Source organism: Crinia signifera, chromosome 5, assembly GCF_055691185.1.
Source record: "Crinia signifera chromosome 5, ASM5569118v1, whole genome shotgun sequence".
In the NCBI taxonomy this organism is placed as follows: Eukaryota; Metazoa; Chordata; class Amphibia; order Anura; family Myobatrachidae; genus Crinia; species Crinia signifera.
In genome coordinates, this window is record NC_139221.1 from 127,355,123 (window position 1) to 127,377,573 (window position 22,451).

Consider the following 22,451-nt stretch of genomic DNA (forward strand, 5'->3'; position numbering starts at 1 on the left):
TTCTACTGTGAGTCATTATACTGTACTTATTTGGCATAGGGTCACGGGGAGACTTTCAATTAAATACACTATTCTGTATATGAAAGAAAGTATGGGATCTAAAGATGGTACAAATGGCAAAAAAGCCAGCAAACACCCAGTATCCAACACAGGACTCCTTACCCACAGTTGGCCTCTTGTGCTATCACCAGTTTAATAGGAAAAATCATACCCACTTACTTCAGTCTTCTTAACCTGGTTAGCTTTTAGGTTTAGAAGATAAATGATATTAATATTTAGCATTAAACCCTACAACGTCACATACATATGTAAAGTATTAATAATAAGTGTTTGATCAATCCAATTCCTAACCACCAAAACTAGATGAAGTTGTTGTCTCCTGAAACCAAAAATCACTTTAACCGATACAGTAAGAGCTCAAAACTAGAATAAGTTATAGGATTTCCCAATTGTCAAGACTTGAAACAAGCGAGAGTTAAATATCTAAAGCAAAATCACAGTTCTTTCTCCAAAGCATGAAGATGGTGAGCACAAATGGTGGCAGTGAAATAGAGCGCTTTCATCTGATACCGTCAGGTGTTCTCAGCTATGCTACAAATTGCTTTGAGTTCAGAACTGGGATTAACATAGCTGTCAATGACCAGCCATCATAAACTAATGCCTATTTATGTCTTATGTGGTGATAGACTTATTATGCATAATATTAGGGGTTTTTACTGTGCGATTAGTTAGTTTTTAAATTATTACAATGATGCACATTACAAGCAACTGAAAAGTTAATTTGCTATGGCATTCAGGATTATTTACAACTTGGCGAGCCTTCCCTTTTCCTTATCCCATCCTTCCAACCCTGTGTCCCCCCGACCCCCTGGTTTTATTATGGACATTTTTATTCAATTGTGGTGTTGTATTTGCTTCTATTGTAGATGTCTGATTCATTCTTGAGGGCAGTTTTGATACTTTTTTTTTTTTTACATCTGTACAACTTTTCAGTTACTTTATAAGACTATAATCATTAATAAAAACAGAATATTCAAAAAACTAGCAGATTTCTCCTGCACAATGTTTGTTGTGCTAAAATATGGATGGCCACAAACTTTTTACACAGTAAAGAAAGTTGTAAGCTCTTGTTCTCATTCCCTTTTTTGTCACTGTAACAGTTATATTACTTACGTATTAGTGGACTTGCAACACATGGACGGAGTGATGTAATGTTTACCCTTCCTATTTGTTTTGTTGCCAGTTAAGTCATTGGCCATACTAGATTATGTCATCTGCCTGAAATAACACCATTACTTCTTCCTGTTAACCTTGTATGCATCCATGGGAATGTCATGCTGTATTGGCCCCAGATGAAGGTTCATGTCTAGGCTACATTGGGATGTCAGAAACTGATGCCTACCTCTTGAGCAGGCTCACGCCTCTGCTGGGTGCAGGGACTTGCTGGACACCGTAATGGGATATGAAAGCTTGGGTTTTTTTCATACAGTATGCTCTTCTGATCCAGTCTTTGTCTATCTGCAGTTTTGTAATGAACTGAAAAAAGCAACATTGTGGGATCCTCACAATGTACTCATAATGGGCCAGATTCTGGTTCACTTGCAAAATCAAATTTTCTCTCTCTAATGGACAAAACCATGTGCACTGCAGGTGGGGCAGATGAGAGTTAGATTTGGGTGAGTTATTTTGTTTCTGTGCAGAGTAAATACTGGCTGTTTTATTTTTGCATTGCAATATACCTTGTAGATATCAGTTTGAAGTACAAACCCCACCCAAATCTAACTCTCGCTGTACAAGTAACATCTGCCCCATCTGCAGTGCACATGGTTTTGTCCAATATATATATATAGATATAGATATTACGCTTTGTTCCCTATAACTAGTATACCACACCATGATCACACCTATCTTTTTACAGTACATGCCACATTGTGAACTATAAAAAAAAAAGGAAGATTTATAAATCTTCATTAATACCCCTTTTACACCAAAATCCCTGGTCGGACCCTGGTCTTTGAACATGGGAGTTTCCAGGGTTGGACCCAGCTTCATACCCCATTTACACAGCACTGTGACCCAGGTCGGACCCAGGTCTGCACCGTTTACACTGAACCTGGGTCAGCACTGCTTTTCCCTATGGATGACATTAAAAATGTCCATTTTAGGATAAACAGCCTTCCAACTTTCCCTCAATGATTTAAAATAAAAATTAAAAGACATGACAATTTAGCACTGAAAAATGTTGTTTTTTTTATTTAGTAAAATATTTGTCAAAAAGTTTGATTCACTGCTCAAGCATACGGTATAAATAGCGGTATAAAAGTGCAGCATCACCCATGTGCTCTCCCCAGCCCCTTCCACTGCAGCAGCAGACCGAATCTCCCATGTGCCCCCCCCCAAAAAAAAATTATAATAATTAAAATATTAATAATAATATAAATTATACTGCATCCAATTATTCTGTGTGCACTGCCCGTATCCTTCCTGGCTGCTGTCTTTTGCAACTGTAGCGCACTGTGGAAAGGCGTCCAGCACTTCTGGTATCCTTTCAGCACTTCCCAGATGTCCCAACCTGGGTTGTTACCATTTACACCGCCCATGACCCAGGTCCAACCAGTGTTCAACCCTAGTCAGGACCTGGGTAGGAGACCAGTGTTACTGGACCTGGGTTGACCCCTTTTACACCAACGCTGACCTGGGTCCGACCTGGGTTATTTCTTGGTGTAAAAGGGGTATTACTGTCATTGCTATTATGAACCTGGCTTACCATTCTGAGCTTACACTTTTCCGATACATCTCTGCTGTGTACACACGGTAAGATTTGACATTAGATTTTGACTATATAGTCAAAATCGCATGCAGATAGCACAGGTTTTTTACCTTTCGATCCTGATGCGCGCTTCTATGAAAGCACAAATCGAAACCCAGATAGACAGGGCAGCAATGACTATGTAGTGCAAATTGTATGTAAAAAGTACAGAGATAGCAAAGATTGCATAGCACTCAAATCTTAAGTCGAATAGCAAGGGAATCTCACCGTGTGTATATTCTCATTTTATTTATAAAAAGTATTTTCTTTAACGAAGTGTTATGGAGTGTACACACTTGTACAATCATGACTATATTACAATTTAGACTATCTGCATACAATATATACAATTTAGACTATCTGCATACAATTTAGACTATATAGTGCAGATATGCACTATATAGTCTATGCAGCCAAGACTTTCTGGCTGCGATATGGGAGCGCATCAGGATCGCAAGGGTTAAAACCTGTGCGATCTGCATGAGATCCAGATTAGTTTTTGACTATATAGTCAAAATCTCATGCACATTGTGCAAGTGTGTACTCACCATTACACTTTAGACATGTACACGCTATACACTTATGCTGTGTACAATCCAGCATGAGATTTTGACTATATTATCAAAATCGCATGCAGATCGCACAGGTCTTTTACCTTGCGCTCCCAATGTGCGCTCCCGTGACAGCACAAATCGAAACCCAGATAGACAGGGCAGCAATGACCTATATAGTGCAAATCTAATGTAGATAGCATGAATTGTATGTAAATATTACAGAGATAGCAAAGATTGTATAGCAGTCGAATATTAATCTCTAATTGGTTTCAGATAAATAAGCTGCACCCAATATTACTGTGTGCAGTGAACTGGATAAAGCTGGAATCAAATGAAGGCAATAAACTATTTTACTGTAGTGCATTTTTAATACCGATGATGAAAACCCCTTATTTTTGTGATTGGTTAATTATACTATAATATAGTCTTACTTGTAGTATTCTTTTGAAGAACGATTTTGGGAAATGTATGTAATAACTTAAGAATGTTAATATTACTCAGGCAGATAAAACCACACAGTCTGTGACATGCCATGTGAGGACTGTTGGTAACTGGTGTCATTCAAACTGTTTATTCTTTATAGAAAGCGTTAACGGTCATTTATCAGAATTTCTAAGCACATAACTTCTAAAACTGTGACTCACTATGTAATTTATTGGCTATGTAAATTGTGTGGTTTTCTTTTTTTGTACTCTGCTGTGATGGTATGAACTGCGAGTATGGTGGCCATTAAATAATCATATCAGTGTGTGTTTCAGATGGATAAATACATTTCAATACATGGAAAAATACATTTTATGTTCACTATTAAAACGTGGAACAGCACTGTGTGTCTCTTAAATATACATAGTTTTATTGCAATATGGCACTTTTTATCTAGCCCATTATTAACTCTTGTGTGTAGCTGGGTACACATTAGTAGATATTTCTGTAGATCAATCAATCTGCAGATATCTTTACAGACTTAACGGGCAGCCTGCTCTCTGTTCACTCTGCCTGATCCATGGGACTGACATCAAAAATGGGCGTGCACATTTGCATGCATGCCCCCACTGAGCTGTTGGCGGATCGACTGTACACACCGCACAATGTGCCGTTATCTTTAGATATATCGGGCATCGCCTGGGTTGCACAAGCTGATACAATATATCTGTGAACGACACACTGTTCACAGATCTATCGATGGAACACCTTGGCCGGTGGTGCATCACTATATCGGCCATTCAATCGAACAGCCAATATATCAGCCAGCATGTACGCACCTTTAGTCTCCTACTGTAGCTCTTCTACCGCTGTTAAACTCACAGCTGCTGAACAGATTCTAGTACCACACAACACCTGTCTTTCATGTGAAACAAAGCTCTCGTTATAGCTCAGCATGTTTCACATAGGCTACTTTTTCTTCTCTCGATACTTAACTTTCGAGTTTCATATGACACAGCTGTCTTGGTTTTTAATGCAGTTTCCTATTTATAAACTTTTTGATGTCTTAATTCAAAGTAGCTGCATTATTATACAGTAGTTCTAATAGCTTTTTCTTGAAAAGTCACCTAAAGGGGTATTTAACAAAGTTCTGAGAGTAGGGTTGCCAAAATATTTTTGGTTGGAGGTGTGGGGGGAGATATAATTTGATTTTGACATCCCTAAATCGCTGAATTTTGCCCTATCGGGGGCACCTAGTCTTACCCACCACACTACTTATGAAAGAAATATATCTACAATTAAGGCCACCATCAGCTTGCCCACAGATATGTTGTATGTGTGGCCACATCGCAATTTCATCTAGCTGCACCCATGTGCTCAGGTGGCTCTGCCCCCTGGTCTTGATGCTGTAGCCTCCTGGCAGACCGCAAAGAAGTAGTTGTTATCCCCAACCTCTCCCGCACCTCATTCATGCAAACCGCCACATACAACCTCTTCAATGGTTCCATTATGGGGGGGGGGTGGTCAGACTGCTGTGCCGCCCCCAGAAGGTGGCACCCCTAGGCACATGCCTAGTGGTAAATCTGACACTGACAGTATTGTGACTGTTTAATGCCACTGATTTATATTGTTTGTAAAAAAAAAATTATATTGTAAGGATCCTGCTGAATTTTACACTTATATTGGAAACAAGTTTGTATGTTAATGGAGATATTTGACATTCCAAAAGGATCTGAATGTTGCTTTGACATATTTAGTTCATGTGGATTTGTATCTGTAGTCTGCTTACTTTGCCAAGTCATCTTCCAAAGTTCTTATGCAAATCAGTCAGTGATGTTTGATGGGGTCAGGGAGGGTGCTGTCACTCTGAAACCTATGTTCTTCCTCTGGAGAACTTTCATGAGATTTGGATAACAAATTCTGCTGAAGTTATCTGGTATCTTCCATATTTCCTATATGCTGTACAATGTTTATTTAATATAGTTTATTTGTTTCTATTTGTATACATATCTGGAACTCTCTAAAAATGGCTGTTTGTTTTATGATTCTGCTAAAATCTTAATCATTAAGTTCAGATGCAAATGCAGGATTTATTGTGTGTGTGTGTGTGTGTGTGTGTGTGTGTGTGTGTGTGTGTGTGTGTGTAATATAATAAAATAACCTATACATAAACGGCAGGATTTGTCCTGACTGCCGTCCTGGTACATGCTGGAATACCTAAAGCTGGCCGTACACCAGGATGGCCTTCATACGACCTTGATCGTATGCAGGTCGTGGAGCGGTCATATGTGTTTAAAAGCACATACAATTGCTCATTTAACCGCAATGACAGACGACGGATCACACGTGCAGTACGTCTTATCTAAGGGCCGACCCATGGGACTGTGCATCGTCCACAATATCCTTCAGGTGTATGGGGGCCTTAAGGAGGACTCCACACAAAGCTATATATGGTATTTAATATATATGGAGTGCTTTCCCACAAGGATATGTTTGTGTGTATCTGTATACTACCGTATATACTCGAGTATAAGCCTACTTTTTCAGACCATTTTTTATGCTGCAAAAGCACCCCCCCCTCGGCTTATACTCTAGTGAGGGTCCCACTTGAGTCAATAAGTTTTCCCCGTTTTTTATTGTAAAATTAGGTGCCTCGGCTTATATTCGGGTCGACTTATACTCGAGTATATACGGTATATATGTGTGTGTATATGTATCTATATGCATTGCGGAGACACTGTGGCACTCAGAGCTGCCAAATTCGGCAACAAAGTACCTCTGGACCCGGTTGTAAGCACCTCAAAGCCGGTTTTGGGAAATTTCACTTAGAAATTTAAAAAACACCAAGTTTCAATTTTCCTTGATTGATCTGAAAAAAATAAATCGATGAAGTAATACCACCACACCTGATTTCATTGCTGTCATTGAGTATGAATGCAAACACATTCTAACATTATGGTGGAAGCTTTAAACAACTAGGAATAATTGGGGTTATACATATACCACACATCTCACACACACTTACGCATTGTGAAAATTGAACCTTGGTTTCCTCCCACAATCCAAAAATATACTAGTAGGCTAATTGGCTCCCTACAAAATTAACCCTAGGATGTCTCTGTGTGCATGTATATGTGGTAGGGAATATAGATTGTAAGCTCCACTGTGGCAGGAACTGATGTCAATGTTCAACTACTGTATACTCTGTAAAGCACTGCGGAATATGTATGCGCTATATAAGAAACTGTTAATGAATAAGTAATAATGGTCCAGCAATTTTCAGAGGTTCTTGATGGGCTGTAAGATACGGTGACCCAACAATTTGGGGGGGGGGTAAAGGTGACACCTGTACTGAGTCCCAAGTTTCTGAAGGAGTCGGGGCTGTAAGCATGCCTGCAGCACTGCAGAGCCTAGCAATGGTTTATAAAGGCGTTGGCTGATGGCGCCCACCTACCTGCCTGGATTCCTGGAAGGAAACGTACTTTGACCACCCTCTGGTAAAACACCTTGGCCTGGTCACCTGTCCAGCTCAGCATACTACCGAGTTTAGGGACCTAACACTACCACTGCACAACACACAATGCTGCACCCTACCATCTGGCCTTCCTTGCTCTGTCCTTGCAGTGGCAAGAGTCTATCCACCTACGAGGAGCAGGACCCTACAGATAATTAAATATCCACTATGCAATGTAAATGTTATATTGAAGTGCAGATGCTATTATGATACACTGTTCTTAGCAGTAGTGCAGTGGATTTTTATTATATTGCATAGTAACTGTTCTGTTTTTAGTAATAAATACTAAATATAAATATACTAATAATTATTAAAAAAAAAAACACATTCAATATGCAACATAAAAATATGCTGCTCAAGAAGGGTCGGATTGGGGCCCCACAAGATATCGAGGTAAAGGACCCCAAGATTTCTGTTGCCGGCCTTGAGGAAAGGTTCATGAAGGTTTTTTGGGTGGTTCTGGAATTTGATAGTCTTTCCTGTAGAGGTGAGTTTTCAGGGAAAGCTTAAAGGTTTGGAGACTAGAGGAGACTCTAATGCTCATTCACATTGCCTAAACTTTAAAACCCTGTATTCAAAATGGTATTTAAAATGTGTCTGAGCCACTAAACCCCTTTCAAACCCTTTCACATTGCAGGTGAAAACCGTTTTAAATAGCATGTATCACCATTTACACATTCAACCCGTTTAACCCCCAAGGAATATGTTTCAAGCCATAGAAATAGACCCTTTCTCATGGCCCAAAAAAACGGGTAGGACACTGCTTTTTAACCGTTTAACAAATACCGGTATTTGTAAAACGGTTATAGCTTCCTGGAGGATTCAAAAATGTCAATTTACCGTTTAAGAGCTGCAGTGTGAAAGGGGTGTAATTGTGTGCTGGAAGGTATTCCACAGAGTGGTTGCAACCCGAAGAAATTCCTGAGTGGGGATGAAAAATACGTGTGGATGAGAGACTTAGGTCTTGGGAAGAGCGAACAAGTCAGGTTGGGAGATATTTTGAGATAAGTTAAGAGATGTACATTGTTGTGGTTTGTTGTCATGGCCCTGTGTGTACGTAAAAGTATTTTATGTTAAATATGGTAGAATTTGATCAACCTGTCTCTGTGCAAATTGTGAGGTCTGACGCTTCTGCAACTCTGCAAGAGTGGAAAAATCAGTTGATGTTCATGAATTGCATGTGGATGTGCATTAGGGTACTGGATAGCCACATTTTCCCAATTAATTTGCAGAGGGCGATTTCTTTCTTTCTGGGTGATATCTAACTACTTGCAGTTCTCTGTAGCTTTGCAGATGAGCGATCAGTTCTGAATCAGGCCCACGGTTGGAATTGAGCCCATGATTTAACCATTGCACCAAAATGCGGTCACATAGCAAGCAAACAAATTAAACAAATGAAAACCAATTCGATTACAGAGCTAATATTTCCCTTTGTTGCCGATATAGTAATATGAAATGTATACAATTTTAATCATGCAGCTATTTATCTAATGCCAACTTTACTTAACTATTCAGATGACTATTATTTTGAATAGAGAGAATCAAAACACCGATCTGATATTGAGTCATCATTATTCTGCAGAAATATGCAATTTTTTTATGTTGGGTTGAATAGAAGTTATTTCTTGATTTATCCAAGGGCATTTCAGTGAAATTTTTTAAGGATAGCTTTGGTTTTATTTTGTTGGGTGCCATTTTGAAATTAAAGCTATTCGATTTTATTTCTATTAAAGTAGCAAATGCAACAAGATGACTATAGAATTTGGAAGTCATGAATCCAAGCAAAACGTGCTACGAAGCATGGAATTTGACGGCCGATGACCACCTCTTGGCCCATCTAGTCTGCCCTTTTTCATTAATTTTTGGGGAAACTACAACTACAGGAATCTGATCTGACCCTGGGCTAAATTTTCACACTATTCACTTCAGATAGATCTGACAATCCTGGGGACATGTTTATAGTAGCATCACCCCCCAGCTGGTCAACCCTGGCCGGGGTCCCTGAGGGAGTGGGAACCCCCCAATAAAGGGGTTCACCCCGTCAAGGCACCCAAGGACCAGGGGTGAAGCCTGGGGTTGTCCCTGGCACCCCTTGGCTGTGGATTCCAGGCTGTTAGCCAATTAATTCCATGTAAATAAATAATATTGTCTTTGTGCAACAACAAGTCCCAGCAAGCCTCACCTGCATCCTGGCACTTGGTGCACGACAAGTGCCAGCATACAAGTATTCAAGGCTGCTGGGACTTGTAGTTCATCAGCCAAATAAATTGAGAGAAGTCCCCACACACCACCCCCCCCAAGTGATGCACCCACAAGAGGAGGAGCTTAGCGGTGTAGCAGCTACATGGGCTACTGCTGCTGAAGTGGGGGCTATAGGACAGAGAGCCTTCCTTAGGGTGTCGGGAACAAAGAAAGCAGTGCTGTGATTGACAGTTACAATGCAAGCAATCAAGTTAACTATTTACAACCCTGTAATCATTGTTATAAATAACAAGTGCAATAAGAATAAAAAATATATAAAATAGAGCGCAACACCATCACATACATTTTCAATTGATTTGTTATGTTAATAAAACATTTCACTTAATACAGTTACATTTCTAACTAACGTAATGTTCATACATTGTGAAGGGCAATCCTGGGGCAGATCTCTTATATATCAAGTTTGATGTGTTTATATATATATTCTATCAAATCTGTTCTACTTTATGGAAAAACCTATTTGATGGGATCCCACTGCGTGACCTCTTAACCTGTTTGTGTTAACTTGCGCTTTTCAGCTGTTGGTTTGGATTGAGAGCCAGGTCAGAGATGTCATGGGAACAGAAGAAATTTGTAAACCCAGATTGTTGTGTTTTTTTAATTGTTTTTATTTTATGTGACTTTTTTAGTATTTATGATAAATGGTTTGTGTATTCTCTTCAATGCTTCAACCGACTGACTAATATTTCCACTTTTATGTTATAGCACAATGGTGGACAAAACAAAAATAATTAGTAGTATACTTTCATTCAAAAAGTGAGCGAGAACTTGGTGCTTCTTCCTTTGGACAATACAGAGGGATAAGGAGAGGAGGGGGGTTAAGTTGGCTAAGCAATAGTATGCATTGTCATCACATAATGTCATATGGGTTTTAATATTGGGCCTGATTCAGTTTACTTTTGCTAAAAAGGCAATACTACAACTGCTGCCTCTTGCATGTAAAGTACCTCCCCGCAGCAGTAATTGGATTGCATCAAAATGTGATCTGGGATGTGATCGCAGCTTGATTTGTGCAAAAATCGGCTAGTAGTGTTTTTCACGCTTCTGCAGGACTTGGTACTATGAGGTACTCTGACTGCAGCCAGGGCCATTTCTAGTCCAATTGGAACACTGTAACAATTACTACCCTCCCCCCCCCCCCCCCTGTTAAGATACTTGATGCAAGGCATTGGGCACGGTGCAGATAACTTGTGTTACACAAACAGCATACTTTTTGCTTTATGCGGACTCGGTTCAATTCAGTGTACAAAATACTGTGTATATATATATATATATATATATATATATATATATATATATATATATATATATATATATATATATATATATATATATATATATATATATATATATATATATATATATATATATATATATATATATATATATAGTTGTTTTGGAAAAGAGGCGCCACTTGTGCTAAATAAATAAAGGAACCACAACAATATTCCCTTATATTATAGAGGTGTCAGCCTATCTTTCAATAAAAGTAATGGTATATTACTTATAGGGTTATGGGAAGAAATGAAAAAAGATACTGGCGACCAATTGTTGTGAATTTAAAAGATATGAGAGATATATAAATATATAAAAAAATATAATTTATTCGGATGACAAGATATAGTAAAAAACAATAAGACAGCTATGCATACATATGAATAATAGAATTTTTATAGAAAAAATAGGGGGATAAAAAATGGGGAATTTTGGGTAAAACGACACTTAAATCTAAAGATGGAGGACCTACGGATAAAAAAGGTTCAAATATAAAAATATATATATATATAAATGTTAAGATATAAAAGAATCCTTAACTTTGAGAGGTGGTAGGAGGTAGGTGACCCAACGCGTTTCGTCGAACTGACTTCTTCTTCAAATATATATATATTTTTTTTTTTTTTTTTATAAACACACATATGTGTACAGTCTGTGCTTCTCTTTCCATTTAGAATTTTAGCTGTCGATGAGGGACTTGCTGTGCAACCTGGCACCCATCTTCAGAAAAAGATTAGTAGATTGGTCGCATGCTGAGAATTGGTTGTTCCTAATTGCACAAAGCCTTTATAGCAATTGGAGTCCATTTATGGTTCTTGATCAAGTGTTAGACAATAAAAGAAATGATTGTAAAATGTAAGATTATTTAATCTGATGTCTAAAGATTTAGAACCCAATGTGCTTATTTTAGTTTATAATGTAATGAGGATGTGTCTTAAATGCTTAGTTTTCATCTGATTATTGTGTATACTGTATTTCACAAAGTCTGATGTTTTTACTTTGCAGGGTATGAAATATCTCTGCATTCCAGCATCAGATTCACCAAATCAAAACTTGTAAGTAAGCTCACTTTCACTGTATTAAAACAAATAAAAAGATAATGTCCTTTTTTTTTTTCTTTTTTTTTAGCTTTACAATAAATTACATGCAACATACAGTGCTGCACAGGTTGTGCGTAAGGTTCTATGCACTCTCTTTTATATCCCACTTTTGGTACTTGTATGTTAGTTGGGCGCCCACTAAGCTATTTGCTTAGTTTTAAGTGTCCCCTCGCGGGGCTCGGTGGCTCGCTGCACTCGCCACACTATATAAGATCAACTCCATGCCGACATGGATAGTGGGGGTATGAGCGTACTTACTATAGTGGGGGTACTTGTTTCCTAGAACGGCCACACCGATGTTGATCGGGTTGATCGCATCGCATGCGACCGACGCGATGGTCCCGATTTTTACATTGATTGAAATGTGAATAGGGTCCCTGGGACCCTATTTTACATTGGATTCAATGTAAAAGTGTCCCCAGAACCCAATTTTAACCCCCTCAACGGCACCCCACGATTGACGCCAACCCGAAGCGTGGCGAGCGGCGGCGGTACGCGTCCTCCGACCTTTTCATACCCCTACTATCCACGTCGGCGTGGAGTTGGGAATATAAAGTGTGGCGAGCCACCGAGCCCGAAGCGTGGCGAGCGGACGCATATAACTTCACAGGTATACGCGTCCCCTCGCGGGGCTCGCAGTGCTCGCCACGCTTCGGGCTCGGTGGCTCGCTGCGCTCGCCACACTTTATATTCTCAACTCCACGCCGACGTGGATAGTAGGGGTATGAAAAGGTCGGAGGACGCGTACCGCCGCCCCTCGCGGGATCGCTACGCTCGCCTAGCTTCGGGTTGGCGTCAATCGTGGGGTGACGTTCACAAGGGGGGGGGCATATTCAATGAGAAATGGGCCATATTGGCCCATTTCCCATTTTTTCTCCCGATTACAATGTTAAAAATATTTTAACATTGAACCCTATGGCAAAATCGGGTGCATCGAGTCGGTCGCGTCGCGTGCCATGTTAATGCACCCGACCGACGCGATGGACTCGATTTTGCCTTTGCTGGCAAAATGGACCTGTTTTCAAAGGTACACGATTACCCCCGATGGTGGCCGTTCTAGGAAACAAGTACCATAGTGGGCGCCAAACTAACATATAAGTACCCCACTTTTTTGGGGGTCTCCACACCAGGATCCCAAATTCCACTGCACTGTGTTCACAGATTTTTCCCAGCTAGACACTGCTTCTACTGAGAGGGAAAGTAGGGGACCGGCAGGCAGGCAGCTGGTATCGGTGGGATTATGGATGCCAATCCCAGGGCATTTTTTCAATCCCAGGGCATTTTTTCAATCCCAGGATTTGAGATTGAAATATGCTCAATTCCAGGATTGGCTTCCCTTTAAAAAAAAAAAATGCCCCAGCTGCCTGCATATTTACATACCTGGACGGGTGTGGCAGAGGCAGGCTGTGGGGATGGAGCCGAGCAGTGCGGCCGGTGTAAATCGGTGCATCTGTGATGAATGCGTCCGGGAGTGGCAGTGCAGCTTTTCAGCCTGCGCAGCGCAGTCTAATCCTGAAATCCCTGGATTGGAATCCCGGTGATTTTGGGAACAAATCCCGCCGATCCCGATACCGGGATGGGCTACCCTAGATGGGATGCGGCTGTGCAATTTAGGGTAATACCCATTTCCACAGGTTGTTACCCAGGTTTTACCCTCTATAGACCCTGCTTGGTTCCCAGGTCACTTTATCTGGGATTTTTACCTTGTACCTATTTCCACTGACAAATATCCTGGGTAGGTGCGCATTCATGTGGATATTTATGTCCATGGAAAAGCAGTATGATATACCACTTTCAGGCATGTGACCCAGCAAATACCAGACATTTTGACTGCCGGGTGCATGCTGACCCCCATACATCAGTAATTTGCTAAATGACACTGGTATTTCTTAATTGTAAAAGGGTCAACCCGGGTCGCAAATCCTGGGTAGGCAACCTGGTATTTGTGACCTGGGTTGCCTGGGTTGACCCTTTCACACTGAACAAATAACCGGGTAGAACTACTGTACTTCACCCAGTAAGTTGATGATCAGTGTGAAAGGTGCATAAGTCAGTTATTTGGAACATATTGTCTGAATGCTTCCAAATACACAGTTATAACTAAAATGATTTCTGCATTTGATAACACTGTATTTTAGTTTGGCTTTGTGTGGGCACTGGTTGTTGAATGTAGTTTACATATTGCTGTGCTTTCCTGGCTCCAAATATTTAGACATTGTGCATCCCCAGTCCCTTGGTTACCACAGTTTTCTAAGCAGTTGGGTTGCATAGCAACAACTTGCATTGTATTTAATAGAATGTCCTATTTTAGGAGTACAGGGGTGGGGGGTTGTATTACACTGCGTTAAACTGAACCAGGCCAGCACACTAAACGGCATACAATGACACTGGCCTGGTTTTACTACTATTGCACAGGCCCGCAAGCCAAATGAAACCAGAACACTGTAATTGAGCAGTTCTGTATTGGTTACCCTCAAATTCCACGGGTCATATTGGTCATCATGAGAATTAAATGAGAAGTTTCAAAATGATGAATTACAAACCATGCATAGCATTTATGATGAGGAATTATATCTGTGCAAGAATGTAACATTGACCAGAAAGGTATTAATGGTCTACACTACAATGTCAACACCGACTTAACGTTGACATATTCAAAATGTCATCATTATGAATATGAACAGAATGTTGATCCTCCTTGTTTTGTAGCCGAACACTCAAACTTACGGTGTCCATATTCTGAAAATCTACATCCTCATTGACAAGTAGGCCATAGAGTTATTAATGTAGGATCAATTTTCTAAAATGAATGATCTTGTTACTATTAAATAAAAACATACCTGTTTACAACTAAAAATGTATTGAGCAATTGTTATATGGCATTATTAAACAGATCATTTATCCCAGAGCAAAAATATGTTCGACATGACCATACCTTTTTTTAAATAGGAAACTTGGCAAGATAGAGAAGTGTAAAGAAGGATGTTTAAAGGTGAAATGAAGGGGAAACCCCTGCCAGTATGCAAAAGCAAAGCGAGCTTGACATGGTTAAGTACTGTATGTAGGTAAGCTAGAACAGTATGTTCTAGTTACAAGGGAAATGTGTCCTATTTATAATTTGGATGTTTTTCCCCATACATAGGCATGTAAATATATGGGTAAAACTGATGAGAGAAGTATTTATACCCTATCTTTAACATATATATTTATTTAAATCAAATCAATATTTAACCAAATAACTTCACCTTGGACAGGTACTCATCCATTGCTATTTAGTTGGGTAAAGAATATCTCCAGAAAACTAAACATTGGAAGAAACCTTGCTTTATGCAAATGTGTGGTGTGTCAGATCAGCCAGCACAGATCATGAAGGCCCATACATCCTGAAGCCTTGGTCATCACTGTGCTCAATAAGTCGAGTACAGATGGGTCACAGTATTCTTTGCTGGAACCTGCACAAAATCTGTAGGACCACTTGTTGCTGGTCTGTTATCCATTCTCCCTTTTTAGCCCATGCATGTAACAGTGCAAGAAGAGAATATTTTGACAATTGTTAATAGCAATCTGGCTACTCGTGCTTGTTTGGCGCACCAAATTTGCACCCACAAAGCAGAATCGCAACACTGCAATATTGCATTTCAGTGCATTTCTATGAGCTGTGGGAGCGAATTTCATGGATGGCATTGGGATTCTGCCATTCTCCATGGGAGTTGCACATAGTGCTTGGTGCAGCTACAAGCATGGCTACATCTGTAGCGGTGATATTAGTTTATTAGACTCATTTAAAAAGCCTTTTCTTAAGCTGGGCCTTCTTAATGATCTAAAGCAGTGGTTCTCAACCTCGGTCCTCAGAGACCCCCAACAGTGCACTTTTTCAGGTCACCTCATAGGTACGCAGGTGCACTAATTACTCACTGGCACATTTTGAAATACCACAGGTGGAGCTATTTATTTCACCTGTGATTCTGTGAGGAGACCTGGAAAACGTGCACTGTTGGGGGTCCCTGAGGACCGAGGTTGAGAATCACTGATCTAAAGGACCTAATTGAGAGATAGTTTATGTACATTTCAGAAGGTGTAAGATGTGCAGATCTCATTCTTCAACATTGCATGCTGTGCTCCATAAGCCACTGCATTATTGACATACTGTGCCTATTAAAAGTTGAGGACAGTGTTGCAATGGGCAGCGTACTAAAAACTTGGGGGCACGTCGGGCCAATTTTTTTTCTGTTGTGCAGAGGCCCAATGTCAATGCCTCACTGGCCCCTGTATCATCGGCCATCCTGCGTAACCGGAGAGTTATTATTTGACCAATGTTTATGCAACTGGATTCACTGCTGAGTTTTCAGAAACAACATTAACTCATAAAAGCATGCAGTGGGCTTCTTTCTACTAGAGGAATCCTGCTGCTTTTTCATATTTTGTGACCACTGTTGCATACATCTCCTAATCTGCTCCTGAATCTCCTGAGCCTACTAAAGGATCACTTGGATTTGCTCTTAGATACGCATGGCAAGTACGTTAAACCATCCAAGGCATGCGAATCAGAGCACAACTGTATTTTAAACTGAGTAAATACAATAGTGTACAACAGCAGCTTTTGTTGATTAAAATGATATGCTGCATGCCTATATCCAACGTGTGACTGCCGATGTATCTGCATAATAAATATAACATTACTGTGGTTTCCAGAAAAACAACGTGACTTCACATATCAGTTGGGTACTTGTGCACTTACAAAATACTTTTATTAATACTCCTTTCACATCGCAAATGCCGGGTTGCACCCAGGATTTGGACAGGTACGACCCAGCATTTACGAGATTTAGAAGCCCACAGTGACCCGGTAATAAGCTGGGTTACTGATGTCATATGTGGGTGGGAGTGAGCGGTGGTGCATCATCGGAGGCCAGGAAGGAGGAAGCTAGTCCTGTCTCCAAGTGCTGCCTCCTCCATAGTGTGAATGGGACCCAGGTCGCTTGACCTGGGTTAACTGTTCACTCGGCACAGCAGCCCTGGTCCAACCAGGGATTAACCCTTCTTTTGACCCAGGTCGGATAGCCGGGATGCTGGACCCGGGAAATTGAAAAACGCCCTTTACCATCGCAACTACCCGGATCGACCTGGGTTATTTTTGCTATGTGAAAGGAGTAATAGTTCTATATTATGTTAACGTATAAAGTGGCTTAAGACTATTACCTTGATAGGCGTTTGAGTACTGGCATTTGGAGCTGATGAGCATTTAAACAAACACATATGTATATATTACAGGTAGATAGTTATCAAAGCGTATCTACTGGTGGTGGTTTTTATCTATGGAATGCAGATGCACGCTGCTCCCCACCTCCTCAGTGTTAGTGAAGCCAGTGGAAGTCACTGCTGGGAGCGGTGGGGACCAGGACTGCAGCCAGCGGCAGCCGCATCGCTTGGGAACCTGGTGGTGGGTATGCCCCCCTCCTACTCACAGGTTGGACCCCTCACTGCTAGCTAATTAACTTCTGCAGGACCTTGCATTTTACAGGCTGTGTTTAAAAATTAGGAGAGGGCCCTAGACTGCACACCTTAACTACATGTTATGAGAGGTGCCACTCTGCGGAACCTTTTAGTGCCACACAGAGAGAGAATGCAGGTGGCGTATACAAACATCACTATTACATTACTAATTAGAACTGTGATCAATTTGAAAAGAGCACCTGCATACATTCTCTTTGTGGCTTTGAAAAATGACAATCTGATTGGTTATCTCATTCTCTGCTGTGATAAATACCTTAATGTTAATATTGTTAGATGACACGGTTTAGGTTTTGATAATTGGCGCAGATACAGCTATATCCTGCTGCGGTTACGGTAGACAGTGTCTATGTGGTCGACAGTCACTAGGTCAAATACTAAGAATGGCCGACATGCCCTAGGTCGACATTGACAGAAGATCGACACAAGCTTTAGGTCGACATGGTTAATGTGAATAAAGTCGACAGGAGTATTTCAACTTTTTTGTCTTTGTTGACCGATGTCAACATGGACACCATATAATGCTGCGCTCACCATGCTTTGGGCACTATTCTATTCTCACTCTATGCCCACTTAAATAGTAAAGTATTAAAAAAACACACACAAAAAAAAAAACTCTACCCAGGTACTGCATGCCCCTGTGGCACTGAGCAAAGTCAGAAGGCAAATAATGTCCTGTGCTGTAAGTATGACTGACTTCTACTTTCATTGTTTCACAGGATACAACATTTTAAAGACAGTACAGAATTTATTCACAAATGCCGACTGAAAGGTGAAGGCTGTCTTGTTCACTGGTATGTACCATTCCCAAGGCTGGCAACAGAAATCTTGGGGCCCTGTACACTGATATTTATGGGGCCCCTATCCCCCCAGGGCTGGATTAAAGGGGGGCAAAGGGGGTCGGTACCCCTGGGTCCCCCTCTAGCTAGGCTGTGGTTGGCATGTTTTTTTTACTTAAAAATATTTTTTTTTTTTTTTTTTTTTTTAGCTAAAGGTTTTGTGCTGCAGCTTCATCTATCTGCCAATGTGACAATCATTAATGGTGCTGAGCATCGGGTGCCAAGGCACACTGACTGCACAAGTGTGCAGAGCATTACTGGGAGTTGACACTTTGCACAAGAGGGCAGAGGCTGAGAGGATTGTGCTGAGCTCTGATTGGTGGAGCTCATTACATGTTTCTCAGGCCCGTGAAGGAGAGCAGCATCAGCTTAGTCATGGAGGGTTTTTAATCAGAGGCAGCACTGAGCCTGTAAGGTTTCCTACAGTCCTACATAATAAGGTGCAAAGGGTCAAACATAGGCTTTTCATGTGGTATGTGTTTTGACAGAGTAATATTCTCCCATGAGTTTTGATAAGTGCAAGGGGCCCCCCTGTCTAAAGTGCCCCGGGCCCCCCGAAGGCTTAATCTGGCACTGCCCCCCCCCCCACCCCCCCCCCCCCCACCCCCCGCACCTAATCCCAAACCCACACAACCTTTTCTGCCTGAGCTACAGCCAATCTTTCTTGCTTCCATATCCTGCTTTCAGGTGAGGACTTCTTCTTTCGTTCTCCATCCTGCTGGCCTTGCTACTGGCTGCGGCTTTCTGCTGGCTACTGGCTGCTGCTGGCCTGCTGCGGCGGCTGCTGCCTGCCTTGACTTGTCACTTACACAAAAGAATGCAGAACAGTGTGAGCAGGCAGGGCAGGCCGTTTGCAGAGCGTGGAACAGATGACTCAAGCATGCGCATTAATAGTACAGAAGCCTGAGACTGAGGCCACAGCGCCAGCGGTGGGTACGGCTGTGTGCCGGTGCACAGTACAGACTCTGAGCCGGGCCGCAGGTGGCGCACATACAGTAGATAACAGTGGCACACAGTCAGACTCAGCCACACATAGACAGTGCGCAGTAGACGGATGGGCCGTTGGGGTCACTTACAGGCAAGCTAGTACAGGTGCCAGCTGGGCTGGGGCCCTTTAGATTGCTGGGGCCCATCACACTTGTCCCCCTTGACCCCCCCTGTTGCCGGCCCTGACCATTCCAATCGTGTAGTAAAATAATGTTAGATCTGCCGAATGGTAATTTGCTGGGGCAAGTTATTTAAAATCTATTATTTATGTTCTTTTTTTTTTTAAGAATAAAGATTTGAGAAAATGATTAATACGTACAGTGGAGCTTGGTATGAGAAATTGACAGATGAAGTAGCAATAGATGTTTATGTCCTTATTTTGTGTGTGCTCTTCTTCCTAGCTCTGCAGAACACAGCAGTACACGACAAACTAAAAATATCTGAGATATATATTTTTCACATCCCATTTTTTTAGGATGGTACTGTGCCCCGGGGGAGGGGGGGCAGTTGGGAGTCGAAACTAACCTATTAAGTGATAACTCCACAAGCCTCCCTACCTCATGGTCAAGAGTTGTTCTCTAGATAGAGGAATAAAAAAAATTGGTTAATCTGTGAGGGAGGACAATGATAAATAAAATAAAAACATATAAACCAAATACCTTAAATACGCACTATCATACCTGTTCATTCTTGTTCTTATTAACCTTCTATAGTACTATCAATTATTCCCTTTTTTTCTACTTTATTTCTCCTTTCTGATCTTCTGTCATCCCCGATGTGGGGCTGACGCCAGATAGTCGTTGATAGCTGTGTTTGGCAGTAGACTCCAGGCCGTTGGCAGTAGACTCCAGGTTTTTCATCCATCATCGCCGTGTATGTACGCCTGCCGGGTTGAAAGATTACCCACTTTCAGCCCGGCAGACCGCCCCGCTGCGTCCCCCGTCATATTCACCCTGTGCTCCGTGTGAATGGCCGGCTGGCTGCTGCAGAGCCCTGCTCCCCGGCCAAGGTAACACCCGGCTCGCCCCGCCCTGCTTAACACGAGCAGACAGCACTGCTCCCTGCAAACACCCTGCTGGCCCCGCCCCCCTGGTAACCAATGTTTATATTATTCTGGCCCCTGCCACCAATGTATTCATTTAAATGCACCAATATTATATATATTGCATCCCGCCCGTGTGTGTGTATGTATGTATGTGTGTATATATTTGTCAAGGTGCTCAAGGGGTCCCCGCGCCCCGAAACGTTGGTTTCTGCCTCACACCATTAAACCTGTTGAAAGTTTCCTCGGAGTGCCGCCTATTCTTGTCTGCCTACCTACCTATCCCCTGCAGGAGGGCACCGGGGCACGTTGATACATTGGGGAGAGTGCCGGGCCGCCATCAACCAGTATATATATATATACCTCCCCCATGGCAGCCATTACAAATGGGTTCCTCCCCACTGGGTAGTGCTTCAGAAAGGGAAAAATACACCAGCCCCTATAAGAAGGCACCTCCTCCTGGCCTCAGTGTCTTTTTTTCCCTTTCGGGTAGTGTGTGAGAGGTGGCTTACCCTGGGGGCTGTAGAGGAAACGAGTATTACTATTATGTGTCCCCCTGCGGCAGCTCCGGCGGTCCAGCAGTGAGTGAAGGCAGGCCGAGCCCTTTGTGGAGGCATGAGAAGCTCCCTGGCCACATGCGGACCCCTACGGGGGCAGCTACTGGCGGCGGCGTCCACAGGCGTGGGTGCAATGGCGGCGCGGGATAGCGCTGCCGCAGCACGCCTGGCCTGGGTGAATCCAAGATGAAAGCAGGCGGAGGTCAGCGGCGGTGCGCGGCGCAGGCTTATGACTCGCTCTCCGTCCTCTTAAGGGCGGAAGTGAGCCGGTGAATGTGTTCTACTGCAGGATCAGCGTGGGCTATGGCGGTGTGAGCACGCTACAGTTTGGAGACCTGTATCTGCAAAGAGACGCGTTGAACAGCTGGTGAGCCTGGACTTGCTTTATTCATTTTAGCTGCAAAGAGAAGGAGAGTAAAGCCAAGCACAAGAGAGTGCACTCACCTAAATGTTTTTCGTGCGATAAAACTTTACCTGAAAAGCATGTGGGCAGCATCTGTGAGGAGTGCAAGGCCCCTCAGCCTCTACCCATGGCTCAAATGACGAACCTAGTGGATATGCTGAAAACAGCATTAGCAGGGACTTTCGTTACAAAAGAAGACCTGAGCAAAATGTCTGGAAAAAGGAAGCATGTGGTCCTAAGTGACGAGTCGGATGACTCTGTGGAGGACATAACTTGTGCGCAGATGCTGGGTCAGGATCCGGATGAGGATCAAGACATACCTCAGGATAAGTCAGAGGACTTTAATCCTGATATGATCAATAATCTGTTAGAGCTTATCCATAGGGCCCTCAATATTGAGGATCAACAAGAGGACCTTAATTTACAAGAACTGTTGTTTAAGGATAAGAAAAGGAAGGGGAAATGTTTTCCCTTGTCTCAGACTTTGAAAGCTATCATTACTGAGGAGTGGAAACACCCGGATAAGAGGGTGGCTGTTTCCGCCAGAGTAACAAAAATGTACCCATTCGACAAGGATCAGGTGTCGACATGGGAAGAGGCGCCAAAGGTTGACGCAGCTATCTCTAGACTGTCAAAGAAGACTACACTTCCCTTGGAAGATGTCAATATCTTTAAAGACCCCATGGAGCGTAGGTTTGAGCTGGGTCTAAAAAAGCAGTACATTACGGCAGGGGCATCCCTTAAGCCAGCGGCTGCTATGGCTGTTACCTCACGTGTAATGCGAGGCTGGTGCCAGCAATTAGAGGCGGACATTTTGGACGGAATTAAGAGGTCTGATCTTATTAAAACAGTCCAAGATGTTCAATTGGCTGTAGAGTTTATGTGTGAGGCAACTATGGACTCCATACGCCTATCAGCTAGAGCAGGAGCCACTGCAGCGGCGACACGTCGGGCCCTTTGGTTGAAACCATGGTCGGCTGACGTGCAGTCGAAAAATAAATTGCTATCCCTACCATTCCAAGGGGAGTATCTGTTTGGAAAACAGCTTGATGAACTAATTACTAAAATCTCGGGGGGCAAATCAGTCTGGTTGCCCCAGGATAAAGCTGTCAAAAAGAATGTTCCAGCGAAATTTAATAGATTTCAGCATCAGGAATACAGAGATTCCAGGGCTT

At 42.2% G+C, this 22,451-nt stretch overlaps 1 protein-coding gene across 3 annotated transcripts in view; it reads left to right on the forward strand.

Annotated features, from left to right (window-relative positions):
* Window positions 1-22,451, forward strand: part of DUSP22 (dual specificity phosphatase 22) — a 97,697-nt gene that overhangs the window by 63,579 nt on the left and 11,667 nt on the right. For 2 of the 3 annotated variants that reach the window (XM_083188024.1, XM_083188022.1), the window contains 2 exons: window positions 11,843-11,892; window positions 18,168-18,242. In XM_083188024.1, the coding sequence (XP_083044150.1) occupies window positions 11,843-11,892; window positions 18,168-18,242 (125 nt within the window). The remainder of the gene's footprint in view (window positions 1-11,842; window positions 11,893-18,167; window positions 18,243-22,451) is intronic. The other variant, XM_083188025.1, reaches the window with a different exon arrangement.